The sequence below is a fragment of the Panthera pardus genome, unplaced genomic scaffold (assembly GCF_024362965.1).
Source record: "Panthera pardus isolate Hobbes unplaced genomic scaffold, ASM2436296v1 HiC_scaffold_6, whole genome shotgun sequence".
Classification (NCBI taxonomy): domain Eukaryota; kingdom Metazoa; phylum Chordata; class Mammalia; order Carnivora; family Felidae; genus Panthera; species Panthera pardus.
This window is the reverse complement of record NW_026526991.1, coordinates 15822689-15836605: the sequence shown is the minus strand read 5'-3', so window position 1 is coordinate 15836605 and position 13917 is coordinate 15822689. Positions and strand designations below refer to the sequence as shown.

The 13917-nt window shown below is 40.3% G+C and overlaps 1 protein-coding gene across 3 annotated transcripts in view; it reads left to right on the top strand.

The window, feature by feature from the left end:
* The window catches only part of RFX4 (regulatory factor X4), a 163819-nt gene that overhangs the window by 22785 nt on the left and 127117 nt on the right, over positions 1–13917 (top strand). For 2 of the 3 annotated variants that reach the window (XM_019446673.2, XM_019446672.2), the window contains exon 2: positions 4275–4361. The exons of the other annotated variant lie outside the window; for it this stretch is intronic. In XM_019446673.2, coding sequence (XP_019302218.1) covers positions 4275–4361 — 87 coding nt within the window. The remainder of the gene's footprint in view (positions 1–4274; positions 4362–13917) is intronic. 3 annotated transcript variants of the gene reach the window in all.

The following is a 13917-nucleotide window of genomic DNA, read 5'->3' as shown; positions in this document are numbered from 1 at the left end:
TGCCAGCCTCTGGGTACAAGGTGGGCAGAAAGGCCAGGGTCCTTGAACTCATGAGTTTGGGGAGTAGCACCCGCCTCGCTTTCTAGATGGCAGCTGCAGGGCAGAAGCCAGTCTTCATGTCTGTTTCACTCACAGCTTTTTATTGTAGCTTTTTCTATCTAGAAGGCACAACACAGACATTGGTTGAAAATTGCTTTCTGTATTTGGAAGATCACCTTTGATGTGTTGTACTATTTCATGCCTTATGTGGTAGAAAAAAAAATTAGGAAATTCTATGGATATGTGGATGTGTCTGCTTATAAGCTGTGCATTCTTTGATGTCATGTGTGTCAATAATGTAACATTTATTGAGACCATCCTATAGGAAAAACTTCATACCAGGTGAAGTGAGAGTCAAAAGCAATAGAGTAACATGGACTTCATTCTTAACATATTTAGGACCTAAACAGAGGGGCCTGTTATGTATAACAAAGGCTGGCAAAGAAATCTGTGAATGAATTTAGCAAAAATTGTAATATGTAAGTAGAACGTTAGCAGAAGTTCGAACGCAAGGCAGACTGTGATACAGTATTGGCACCGGGTGCTAGAGCCCGTGTGGAATGTAGGAGCGGGGAGCTCAGCCCACACTGGGAGAGAGCATACTGGTTATGGACTAAGTCTGAATGCCGATCTGCCTCTTACTAGCTGGGTGACTTTGGACAAGTCACCTAATGTCACTGAACCTTAATTTTCTTAATACCACCTACCTCAAGGTTGTTATGAGGATTAAGTATGATGGTATACATGCATAATGCTTAGCCCATAAAGACCCAAGGTATGGCAGCCTTTATTATTATTTTTAAATCACATAATCTACAAATAAATTAGTTAGATGAACAATGCACCTTATTAAAAATTCAATATACCTGTCATTCTGGTTGAGTAACTCTTGATCTTTGCAAGACCAAAATACACTGTTAGTAGTTTTAAAGTATATACATTTTACTTCGTATTACTTCTTTTTACCTAAAAAGAAGCCTTCCAGTCATATGGAGCAGCCTGACTTAGGGGACATGAGTTAGAGATGCTGCTGCTGAGAGCCCCATTTGGGAAGAGGACAAAGGTCAAAGAGCACCTGTGGATCGAAGGCCTGTGGCCTGTTTAGACGTCTCACTTTCATGTGTGCAGTCTGGAATGTAAGACCTTTGAATGCTCTGAAAACTCCACATGTCCAGAGCAGCAGAGGTGATGGTTCCGCCATATTTATTATCTTTGGCACTGCTCAGACCATGGTCTGGACCCTCAGAGTTCATCCTGGATGGCACATGTTCAAATAGATATTGATTAACTAGAAGACAGCCAGATGCAGGTGAACTGGATGGCAAAGATGTGGGAACAATTCCTTCTGAGCAAGAGCCAAAACAAGTGAGGTACTTTGACCAGAAAAATGGAGCCGTGGTGGCTATCTGCTCACATCTGCCATGTGCAGGACAGACCACACTTACTCTGTGTTGCCCCGGGGAGAAGGACAGGGTAGCAGAGTGGCTACAGGCACAAGTGACGATGTCAGACCTGAGAAGGAGCAGGGGGTAGAGGAAAGGGTTATTTGGTGACATTTATTCTGTTTCTTTCCTGGTGCTTCCAGCACTCTCTCTCTTCTCATAACCCTGCTCTCATCTCTCTCCAGTGTTGGGCAACATGGGGGAGAGGCACATCATCTGGAAAGTTCTTCCTCGACTTGGGCTCTTGTGGGCTGGTGTTGCACTGTCTTGGCCCTTGGTGTTCAGAGCCAGCTCCCCTCCGGAATGTTACCATGAGTTCTTCAGAGACTGTCACACCAACCACTGGGGGTTCTCACCTGCAGGAATAGGCCCTTCCGAGGACTCCAAATTTAACAGGCCTCATCTGGTGCAGGCAAATGGGTGAGAGGGAGAGTGTTTCTCTTAGTTCCCTGTGTCTGCTGAAAAGAGTGTGTGTGTGTATTTGTGTGTGCATGTGTGCATGTGCGAGCGTGTGCATGCCCACACTCATATGAGAGTAACTAGATGTGAATATCTCACTAGGAAGACCAGGGCTGGTCCAGAACAATAGCAATTGCTTTTGGTGGTGTGGTTTGGCGGAGGAAGGGGCTGCAGATTTCAGTAGCTGCCATCCAAAAGCAGCCACGGCTGTTGCCAAGGAAATTGTGCCAGAACTCCAAGGGATTAGAAGATCCGAGTGGAGATATTCTGGAGACTACTGTAAAGAATTCTGGAGATTTGTATCCAGATGCATCTTTGGAGGCGACGTGATGACGAACACCCCACCTTGTGCCGTCCTGGCTTTGAAAACATCACAAGCCATTTGTTTCTACGTTGCGCGGCTGATGTCTGGAAGGGGCGGTGTTTTCATGTTTTGAATTTCTCTGTTGCTCAGTGTTTCCTCAGAAATACCAGATTTCCATTTCCTCTGAACAAGCTGGCTCCTGTTCCTCCCCTTGGATATTTCCCCTTACTTATTTACCATTTAGGGAGCAGCTTTTAAAAGAGCAGTTTGTTGGGATATAAAACAAAAAACCCAACATGTCTCCCTGCGTCCCCCCCCCCCACCCCCACCCCATAGCTCACTCGTCAGCATCAGCATGGCTTCTTTTGAGAATATGTTTCCCAAGGTGTTAACTAATGATCTTGGCCTTGGCCTTTTGAGCTACGTGGAGTCACATTACTTAATCTAAACTTCAGTTGCTTTCTAGGAAAAAAATGGGAGTGAAAATCTTTTCTTCTGGAAGTTGTTGCCCGACTTCAACAGGATAACATATGTAAAGGGCCTGGCATATTAGAACAGGTGTTCAGTAAATGCCAGCTCCTATATTATAAAGCCGGCAATGGGAGACTGCACTGTTCAGAAGCACATGGCCATAGGTCTAGTCAGCTCTGCTCTAACACCACATATGCATTCCTAAAGCTCCTAACTGAGCTTGGTGCCCTGCAAAACTGCACAATAAAAACCACAGGGTTGATTAGAAAAATAAACTAGGGGCATAAGACTCAAAACCTTTGTGAGTGACACATTTAAAAAATTGGAACGTAATGAAGACGATAGCACAGTTTTGCACATGTTAATGGTTAAGAGGTACACAAATACAATGAATATGACACTTCACCTTGGAAAAGCCCTGAAAGCCTTGAAAGCCCCCAAAGCCCTGCTTTTGGAAGCAGATGTCAGAAAGGCTGCAGCTTGTGAGTTACTATGAAGTGATAAAACATGGGTTATCCAGGCAGGTGTGGCTCATAACACGTGTGGTGACCTAAAGTAACTGGTAGATGGCTGAGGTGTGAGCACGTGTGGATTCTGCATATTCCTGTGGGCTTCAGTGCAGCTATGTGTGGTTTTCTGCATTCCCCTGATGCTTCTTAGGCAAGAAATTGAGCATAAGCAAACACGACGTTTGCTCTCTGCTCAAATCATTTCCCAATGTATTACTTGCACTGGAACACATTCTTATTTTCAAAACAAGCATTCTAGCAGAACTGACTGTACTTAGCTGATGTTGAATGCATGCATGCATGCATGCATGTAGCTGGTCCAGACAATGGAATAAGCATTACGCCACAGTGTGGAAAGTACTTTTGTAGACTTTGGAATTGGATTAAAAGAACATAGTCTTTTGAATTTTAAAAGTCCTACGTATCTATTGTAGAGTTTTTAATATGTCCTCCCGCAGTGGCTTTTCGGCCTGTGCTTGGAAGTGCCCCTTCGGGGGTCCCCGGGCAAAGGGTAGTGAGCTATAAGGTTCCCTGCCCTCTTTCTCCACTTTAACCAGAGCCCTCAGGGTTTTATCTGCTTTCCTTTTTGTTTTTGTTTAAATAAAGGGTTCTGCTGCTAACTTACCATCTGCAAACCACCACCAGTGATTTAGTTGACCAAACTTTGTTTTACAAACAACTTCTCAGGAACGTATCTTCTTTGCAAAGACAGATAATTCTCAATTGGTACTGTTGGGGTGTGAATACTCCAGAAGTAGTAGAATCTGACCAGGAAATACTCAAGTGAGCTTCAATCACCATTTTGTCTCCAACTACTCAGCAAAGGCTCATCAGCAATGGTGGCTGCTGTGGGGCTTCATTGAAAGTCAAATTCCAGTCGGGGCCAGTCTCAGATGAAGGCTGATGGGCAATTGAATCTAATGTGTTTATGATGTTCTTGTCTCTTCACAAACACCAACGGCATTTCTGCAATTCTGTGATTTTCTTTCCTCTTTCTCTCTTTCTTTCTGTTTTTGTTTCTTTTTTTGTTTTTTGTTTTTTTTTTTTTAGAGAGCTGGATTGAAAGATGTCTCAATGAAAGTGAAAACAAACGTTATTCCAGCCACACATCTCTGGGGAATGTTTCTAATGATGAAAGTAAGTGCTTGAAACTCATTCTTCCACAATGTCCTAGACATGGCCAGTGTCCTCGTGGGAGGGATAGTGCTTCTTAAAATGCTAGGCTGGGGCATGTCACCTGGAACAAGAGACTCTGAAGCCATTTATGGAATACGTTAGGCCCTCCCTGGTATATTCTGTGGTGGGGAGTGTAATGGAGTCAGGTAGCCACAGAAATGGGGACACAGCAGACACTTGCTGTTTACATGTTCATATTGTCTAAGTCCTCAGAGAGACCCGATTACAGTGATGCCCCATTTGGGCAAATGTGGACCCTGGATGGGAAATGGGAAAGGCCATTCTCGGCGTCAGTGTAGATGTGGGATTAAAGTAGGGTGTCATGGCACCGTTGTTTCAGAGTCATGAATGTCCTTGCTCTTTGAAAGTACAGATTTTTCCGGGGTCTTGGACTAGAGAATTGGAGTTAATGGGCAGATATAAACTGCTGTGTTTACACCTTTCCTTGGGTTATGTTAGATTGGGTCTTCTGGGTGCCTCCTATTAAGAGAGAAGACTAAGTGGGACTTGTGTTTGCTCCCTAAACACTAAAAAAGGGGACAGCTCATTGTAAATGTAATTCCCAGCAGGGACAGGTGTCCTTCTCCCTTGGCTGGTAACGTGCATCTCCTTAGTGCAGGTTTCTCAAAGCATGGCCAGGGACCACCTGCTCCATAAGCCCCAATGGTGCTTGCTAGATACTCTGAACAGCCTTCTTCTGGAGTCCCTTCCGATATTAGCATTCTGTCATCACGATTTTGCTTCATTTTATAAAGCTGAGATAAATTGAACATAAAATACATAAATCTTATGCGAATGGTCTGATGAATATCCTTTTGCCCCCATTTGTCTCTACCTATGTAACCATCAGCCAGAAAAGAGATAGAACATTTATAGCACCCTGGGAAGTTCCTTCATGTTTCATTCCTATGAATAAGTACTGTCCTGAATTTTATCACTATGGTTTGCTTTTGCCTGTTTCTGAAACATTATATAAATGGACTTACAGAGTCTGCATTCTTTTGTCTGTGGCTCTTTTCACTCAATGTCTGTGTCATGTAGCCATGCTGGTGTATGTAGTACTTTTTCATTGTCATATAGTATTCCATTGTATGCATATACCACGGTTTACACATCCTTTTAAATGTTGATGGTATTTAAATTGTCTCTTTTTTTTATTCTTAACATCTCTGAGCATTCTTTGTTTTACTGTGCTAATATATGTGTAACGTAAAATTGACCATTTTAACCATTTTAAACGTACACTTGGTGGCATTAAGTACATTCACCTTGTGCAGCCATTGCTGCCATCCATCTCCAAAACCTTTTTCATCTTCCCAAACTGAAGCTTTAACAATAACTCCCCATTCCTTCTCCCTCTAGTCCCTGGCAATTACTATTCTACTTTCTGACTCTATGAATTTGACTATATAAAATAGAGGGACGCCTGGGTGGCTCAGTCAGGTAAGCGTCCAACTTTGGCTCATGATCTCACTGTTCCTGAGTTTGAGTCCCGCGTTGGGCTCTGTGCTCACAGCTCAGAGCCTGGAACCTGCTTCAGATTCTGTCTCCCTCTCTTTCTGCCCCTACCTTGCCTGCAGTCTCTCTATCTCTCAAAAAGAAATAAACATTTAAAAAAATTAAAAAATAGAATCACATAGTATTTGTTTTTATGTAACTGGCTTATTTCACTTATTTCAGGCTTCATCCATACTGCAGCATGTATCAGGAATTTCCTTCCTTTTAAAGGCTGGATAACATTCCATTTTATGTATATTCCCCGTTTGGTTTATCCATTCATCCATTGATAGACATTTGGGTTGTTTCCACTTTTTGGCTATTGCAAATGATACTGCTATGAACATGGATGTACAAATGTCTGTTCAAGTTCCTGCTTTCTGTCTTTTGAGTATATACCCAGGAGTGGAATTGCTGGGCATATGGTAATTCTATTTTTAATATCTTGAGTTATCACCATACTGCTTTCCCCAGCAGCTGCACCATTTTGTATTACCGTTAGAAATGCATAAACATTCCAGTGTTTCCACATTCTTGCCAATACTTGTGATTTTCTGTGTTTTTTTAAAATAATCATCCTAATGCGTGCAAAATGGCATCTCATGATTTTGATTTGTATTTTATTTCCCTAGTGATTAGTGATGTTGAGCATCTTTTCATTTACTTATTAATCATTTATATATTGTCTTTGGAGAAATGTCTGTTCAGTCTTTTATCCATTTTTTATTTGAATTGTTTTTTTCTTGTTACTGAATTGTTGGAGTTCTTTATATATTTTTCATATTAACCCCTTATCAGATATGTGATTTACAAATATTTTCTTCCATTCCATGGGTTGCCTTTTACTCTGTTACCTGTATAACATTGATGCACAAAAGTTTTTAATTTTGATGTAGCCTAGCTTATCCAATTTTCTTTTGTTGTCTGTACTGTTGGTGTCAGACCCAAGAAATCATTGCCAAATCCAACACCAGGAAGATTTTCCTGTATGAGAGTTGTATAATTTTATCTCTTATGTTTAGGTCTTTGATCTTCTTTGAGTTAATTTTTTATATGGCATAAGGTAAGAGTCCAAATTCTTTTTTTTTTTTTTTGCATGTGGATATCTAGTTTTCCCACCACCATTTGTTGAAAACTGTTCTTCATTAAGTGGTCTTGACATCTTTGCTAAAAATCATTTAACCATGCATGTGAGGGTCTATTCCTAGTCTCTCTATTCTATTCTATTCTATTCTATTCTATTCTATTCTATTCTATTCGTCTGTATGCCTATCTTTATGCCAACACCACACTATTTTGAAACTGTAGCTTTGTATTAAGTTGCGTGTGTGTGTGTGTGTGTGTGTGTGTGTATGTGTGTGTATGTGTGTGTGATCTTCTTGCCTAATTGCTCTGACTAGGCCTTCCAGGACTGTGTTAAATAAAAGTGGCAAAAGTGAGCATCTTTGTTTGTTCCTGATCCTTAGAGGAAAAGTTTTCAGGCTTTCACCATTGAGTATGATGTTTACCATGAATTAATTGTTCATATAGGCTTTTAGTGTGTTGAAATAGCTTTCTTCTATTCCTATTATTGTTGAGTGTTTTTATCACGATAGGGTGTTAAATTCTGCCAAATGCTTGTTTTGCATCCATTGAGATGATCGTGTGGCTATCCTGTTAGTACAGTGTACTCCACTGATTGATTTTTCTATGTTGAACCATCCTTGCATTCTAGGAAGAAAAAACTGCAGCTGGTCATGGTGTACAATGCTTTAACACACTGTCGAATTCTGTTTGCTAGTATTTTGTTGAGGGTTTTTGCATTAATATTCATGAGGGCTGTGGATCCAAAGTTTTCTTTTCTTGTAGTGTCTTTGCCTGGCCTTGGTATGAGGGTAATGCAGGCCTCATAGAATGAGTTTGGAAATGTTCCCTCCTCTTCCATTTTTTGGGAGAGCTTGAGAAGGACTGATAAACATTCTTGCAGATATCCTCTTTTGTGATCTGCCTGTTCACATCGTCTGCCTGTTGGTTTCTTTTTAAGTTGTGCTGTTTGTCTTTTCCTTAATGATTTGTAAGAGTTGTTTTTATACTCTTAGTAGGAGATGTTTGTCAAAAGTATTGCAAACATCTCTCAGTTTGTAGTCTGCCTTTCTTTCTCTTAGTGGTATCTTTTGGTGAACAGAAGTTCTTTGTTCGAATAACATCCAGTTTGTCAGTGTCTTTCTTTCGTTGTTAGTGCTTTTTGTTTTGTATTAAGAAATCTTTGCCTACCTCTGGGTCATTAAGATATTTTTCATGTTATCAATTTTTAATAAAATTGATCTTTTCAAAGATCCAACTTTTAGCCTTGTTGTTTTTCTCAACTGACATCTTTTTTCTATTTCTTTTATTTCTGCTTCTCTCCTGTATATTGTTTTTCTTCCTTCTATTTTCTTTGAGTTTAACGTTTTGTCTTTTTCTAGCTTTTGAGACAGACTCTTAGATCATTGATTTCAACCTTTTCTGAGATAGGCACTTAAAGTTACAAATTTTCCTCTAAGCACTGCTTAAGTGCATCCCATAATTTTTCATACTTCCATTATCATTCATTTAAACTCATGTTCTCATATTTATTGTGATTTCTTCTTTTTACTCTTGGTTTATTTAGAAATCTATTGCTTAATTTTCCAAACATTGGCTGTTTCCTAGTTATCTTTCTGTTATTGGTTTCTGTTGTAATTCCACTGTGGTCAGAGAACATATTCTGCCCAATTTCAATATTTGAAATTGTCAAGACTTGCTTTTTGTCCTGACAGATGGTTTATTTTGGCAAATGTCCATGTATACTCATAAAGAATGTGTATTCAAGATATGGATGAAGTCAGATCAAGTTGTTAATGGTATATCTTTTTTTAATCTTCGTATTTCCAACCTTTATGAATTCAATATTAAGGTTTTTAATATGTGTTTGAAAAAATCCCATATGATAATCTATATCTAAATTGGAATATTTAGATCATTTAATGTAACGCACTTAAGTTAAATTACACTTTTGGGCTTAAATCAACAAACGTAGTATTTAATTTTGACTTGTCCCATCTGTCTTTATTTTTTTGTGCCTTTTTTGAGAGGGATGGTGCGGTTTAAAATTTTTTCTTTGATGTTTTCCTCTGCTGACTTTCCAATGACATAGTCTTTACTAGTGGCTATCTTTGGGGTTACGACATGCACCCCTCCTCTCACGTCTGCCTCACGTCACTCCTTCTCCAGTTTCAAGCCCAGTGCACAAACACACACACACTTGAACCCCATTTACCTCTCTCCCACCCTCTGTACTGTTGCCTTAATGTATTTTACTTCTACGTTTTAAGCCTCATAAGACATTGCTATTGTTGTTTTAAATAGTCAATATTTATTTTTATTTATTCACATATTGACCCTTTCCAGGGCTCTTGATTCCTATCAGAAAGTCTGTGCTTCCACCGGGGATCATTTTTACTTCAAGCCAAAAAAACTCCTTTCATATTTTGGGTAGTGCAGTATAGTGTAGTATAGAGCATGAAAAATATCTTTATTTCACCTGTGTTTTTAAACATTTTTTTAAAATGTTTATTCATTTTTGAGAGACAGAGAGAGACAGAGTGTGAGTGGGAGAGGGGCAAAGAGAGGGGCAGACACAGAATGTGAAGCAGGCTTCAGGTTCTGAGCTGTCAGCTCAGAGCCCAATGCAGGGCTCAAACCCACGAACCATGAGGTCAGGACCTGAGCCAAAGTCAGACGCTTAATTGACTGAGCCACCCAGGCACCCCTTCACCTGTGTTTTGTTAAGTTTATGTATTTATTTTGAGAGAGAGCAAGCAAGAGAGAGCAGGGGGGGAGGGGCAGAGAGAGAGGGAGAAAGAGAATCCCAAGCAGAATCTCCACTGTGTGTGGAGCCTAACATTGGGCTCAGGCCTACAACAGTGAGATCATGACCTGAGCCAAAACCATTAACTTACTCAGCCACCCAGCTGCCCCTCACCTGTATTTTTAAAGGACATTTTTGCTGGATATAGAATTCTAGGTTGGGAAGTGGGTTTTTTGTTGTTGTTTTTTTAACCCCCTTTCACTACTTTAAAGTTGTCATTTGATGGTCTTCTGGCTTCCAAAAATTAGTCATCAGACTTATTTTTACCCCTTTAAATACAATATGTCTTTTTGTCTCTGGCTGCCTTTAAGATTTTTTTTTTTTTTTTTTTTTTTTTTTTTTGCTCTTTAGTTTCCAGCACTTTGACTACAAGGTGCAGATACAGTTTTCTTATATTTTTTCTTCTTGGGGTTCACTGAACTTCTTGAACCTGTGAATTGTTGTTCGTAAAATTGGTAACATTCTTGGCTGCTGTCTGTTCAAATATTTTTTCTGCCCCATTCTCTCTTACCTTCTTCTGGGACTCCAGTTAGATGAATACTAAACCTTTTGACAGTACCTCATACATTTCTTATGCTCTACTCTGATTTGTCCATTTTTAACTCTTTGTACCTCAGTTTGGTATTTGCTGTTGAGTTCCCTTTCAGTTCTCAAATCTCATTTTCTGTTCTGTCCCACCTGGTGGTAAGCCTATCCAAGTGACCTTAATTTAAGATAGTGTATTCTTTTTTTCTATGGTAGATGTCCTTTTGATTCTTTTTCTTTTTTTTCCCCCAAATCTCAGTTGATATTTTCCTTTTTTTATCTGTTGTATCCATCATTTCCTCTATTGTGACCATTTTTTCCTCTCTCCTTAGCCATATTAACCATTGTTATTTTAAAGTTTCTGTCTGATTTTTGAGTCATCTCTGTATTAACTTCTATGATTGGGATTTTTCTATGGATTTCAAGTTTTTGGTCCTGTTTTTCAGGATGCCTTATAGTTTTTGATTTGATGTTGGACATCATGGATGCAAAGATGGAGAGTCTTTGGGTGAATTACATTAACTTACCCCGAAGGGTGTTAAATTTTGTTGTACCAGGCAGGTAGAACACCAGCAGGTCTCCTCAATCCTGTCAAGCTTTGGTTAAGTCTGGTATGTTTTAGTCTTGTCTGTGCTACTAGGATGTGGTCTCTACTCCTAGCTCAGAGCCTTTCTGGGTCATAGCTAAAATCTCTGGGTGTTTACCAAGTTCCTTCTACCTGACCTAGCTTGAATTTCAATCTCTGACTCTCCCGCTAATCAGTGATCAGTTCTTCAGTCTCTAAGCTGATGTCTTCTCAGTTTTTTGGTTTCTCACTGTATGAGTGAGTGGGCTAAAAATTTGAGGGGAATTTGAATGCAAGTGTGTGTGTTTCCTCCTCTGTGCGTCTTCTCTCTGGAACGTTGTTGCTTAGATCTGAGCCTTTGTCATCCCCAGCTCTGACTCGAGCCTAACAGACCACACTCCTTGCTTGGGTTCTGTTTCCTGGTGCAGCAGTTGAGAAGCATCCCCAGGGAAACCCAGTGTGAATGTGGAGGGCACATCCTGTGTTTCCTTTCTCTCAAAGCCTATGGCTCCTCTAGTCCTGTCTGCATTGATTGCTCTCCAATGTCTTCAAACACTTGTTCTAGCTTTTACAGTTGTTTCAGTCAATGAGTGAGCTGTCTCATCATGGAGAGATTGGAAGTCTGGTTATCGTCTACTTTAGATAGGGAAATTGAGACTTAAATTGGTGAAGTGACTTTCTAAGATTGCACAGCAAGTCCATGCCAGGGCTCAGTCTAGAATAGGGGCCACTTGACTCTACCTGGATAAAAGAACAAAAAAGTTACAGTTCACATGTTTTTATTTTCAAAATACAAAAATTACATTAAAAGATAGATCCCCTGGCTTTGAGGCATGTGTGTATATATTTGGAAAGTCTGAGAAAAAATATATGAGGAAGAAAAATAACCGCCTCTAATCTCACTGCCCAGAGGCAACCACTCCTGATATCTTTCTAGTCTTTCTTCCCAAGCATATATTGTTAAGCACACGTCTCTATATGTATATGCTCATAGTTTCAGGGATATATGCCTGTCATCCACTGAGCAATGACAAGTGCTCTAATTCCATTACCTCATTCACATCTCACAACAGTCTTAGGAGGTAGCTTATAATGAGCTTCATCTTGCACATTTGAAAACTAAGGCTCGAAGGAGTTAAGTAATTCGCTCCACATTACATAGCTGGTGAGTGGTAGAGCTAGGATTTGAACCCAACTCTGTACGTCTGCCTTTGAACGTTGGCCATTTTGTCTAGCACCCTTCTGCATCTCAGAAGGCAGTACTTTGAAGACTTGGCATCAAGGATTTCATAACTTGTCCACAGGAATACCAGGACCAGAGCTAAGAGTGCTCTCAGTGGCTGATGGGTATGTCGGTACTTGTCTGTGTCTTGTCACGTCTTCTACTAGACTGGAGGCTCCTGAGAGCAGTTGTGGGGTTCACTGTTGTATCCCCAGGGCCTGGTACATAGAGGATGGCTTAGGAGGTGGTTGAAGTTATAAAAAAAAATCCTCTCTGATTTACTATTTTAAGAATGCTCTGGATTGTGAGAAATCTGACCGTGGTTTAAACAATGTAGGTATTTATTATCTTCTTTAACTAAAAGATGGGAGGTAGGCGGTTTCACGGTTTATTTAATAGCTCAATATCATCCCGGACCCAGACTCTGTGTGTCTTACTATAAAATCCTCCTGAATTGTTGGCTTTTGTCCTCCTGTTAATATCTCATGGTCACCAGCTGCTTAAAAAAGAATTTTCTAAATGTTTATTTAGTTTTGAGAGAGAGAGACAGAGCAGAGCAGGGGAGGGGCAGAGAGAGAGGGAGACACAGAATCCAAAGCAGGCTCCAGGCTTCGAGCTATTAGCACAGAGCCCAATGCAGGGCTCGAGCTCAAAAACCATGAGATCATGGCCTGAGCCAAAGTTGGACACACCAAATGAGCCACCCAGATGCCCTGAGCTATTTTAGATAATAGGCAGCCAGTCCACATTCAAGACAGGTAGATGGAGAAAGAGGAGACACCAGTGAGTTTTCCTTTTATATGTCTCACTCTTGTTAGAACACAGCAGTATCTTTCCCAAGAGCCCCCAGTAGACTTTCCTTATGTCATTTATGTTAAGAATTCTACCGTCTGTAGCTGAAAGGGAAGATAGGCAAGTGAATATTTGTCAGAAGAATAGAAAAAAATATAATTACTCTTCATGGTTGGACAACCCCAGGCCAAGCTCAGCTTGGCTCCTGTTTTTATACAGCCCAGGGTCTAAGATGTTTTTATTTTTGATTTTAATTTTAAAGAGTGGGGAAAAATGAAGAAGAATATGTGACAAACATCATCTACGGCCTCCAAAAGCCTAAAATGTTTACTGTCTAGCTCTTTATAGAAAAAGTTTGCCATCCCCTGGCTTAGACAAATTAGGATTTTCCTCTGGGCTGTCACATCACTGCCCTGAATAAACCAGGGTTTTTATTAGCAAGCAGGGGAAAAAATGAAAGATTGGCTATTGAGTGGCTAGCTAAAGGGTCTGCCATAGAGTTTGCCTGTGAACCAGTCCAAGTAGGTAAAAATGCCTTCCCAGGGTCATGTGAGGAGAAGTTAACATTCCACCTGCTGACAAAAGATTGTTTTCCTCTGGCCTGAGTGAGAGCTGGGCATTAGTACTGGGAGTCCTGGTTAAAATGAAATGGAGTGGGAGAATAATCAATTTATTAGCCTAGAATAAAAAAGCTAAGCCTCAGAAAAGCGAAGTTATTTGCTCAGAATCATACTTGGGTAGTGTTAGAATCAGAACTACTGTGCACATCTTCTGATTTGTATGCAGTGCTCTTCCTATTACACCCCTTTTATCAGCTCAGAAGACAGGGATTTAATTGATTAACAAGAGGTTCTATGAGCATGAGGAGATGGGACATGAGACATTTTGATGGAATGCAGTTGGGAAGAAAACCCTGGATCAGTGAGGTCAAGCCTTAAATGTCTGATGAGTGAGAGTCTGAACGGGAGTGGGTGGGTTATTTACCATAATTCAGGTTTCATAAATTCTCATTTCCAACCAGAAAAAAATTGCATTTTCTCTCAGGCAG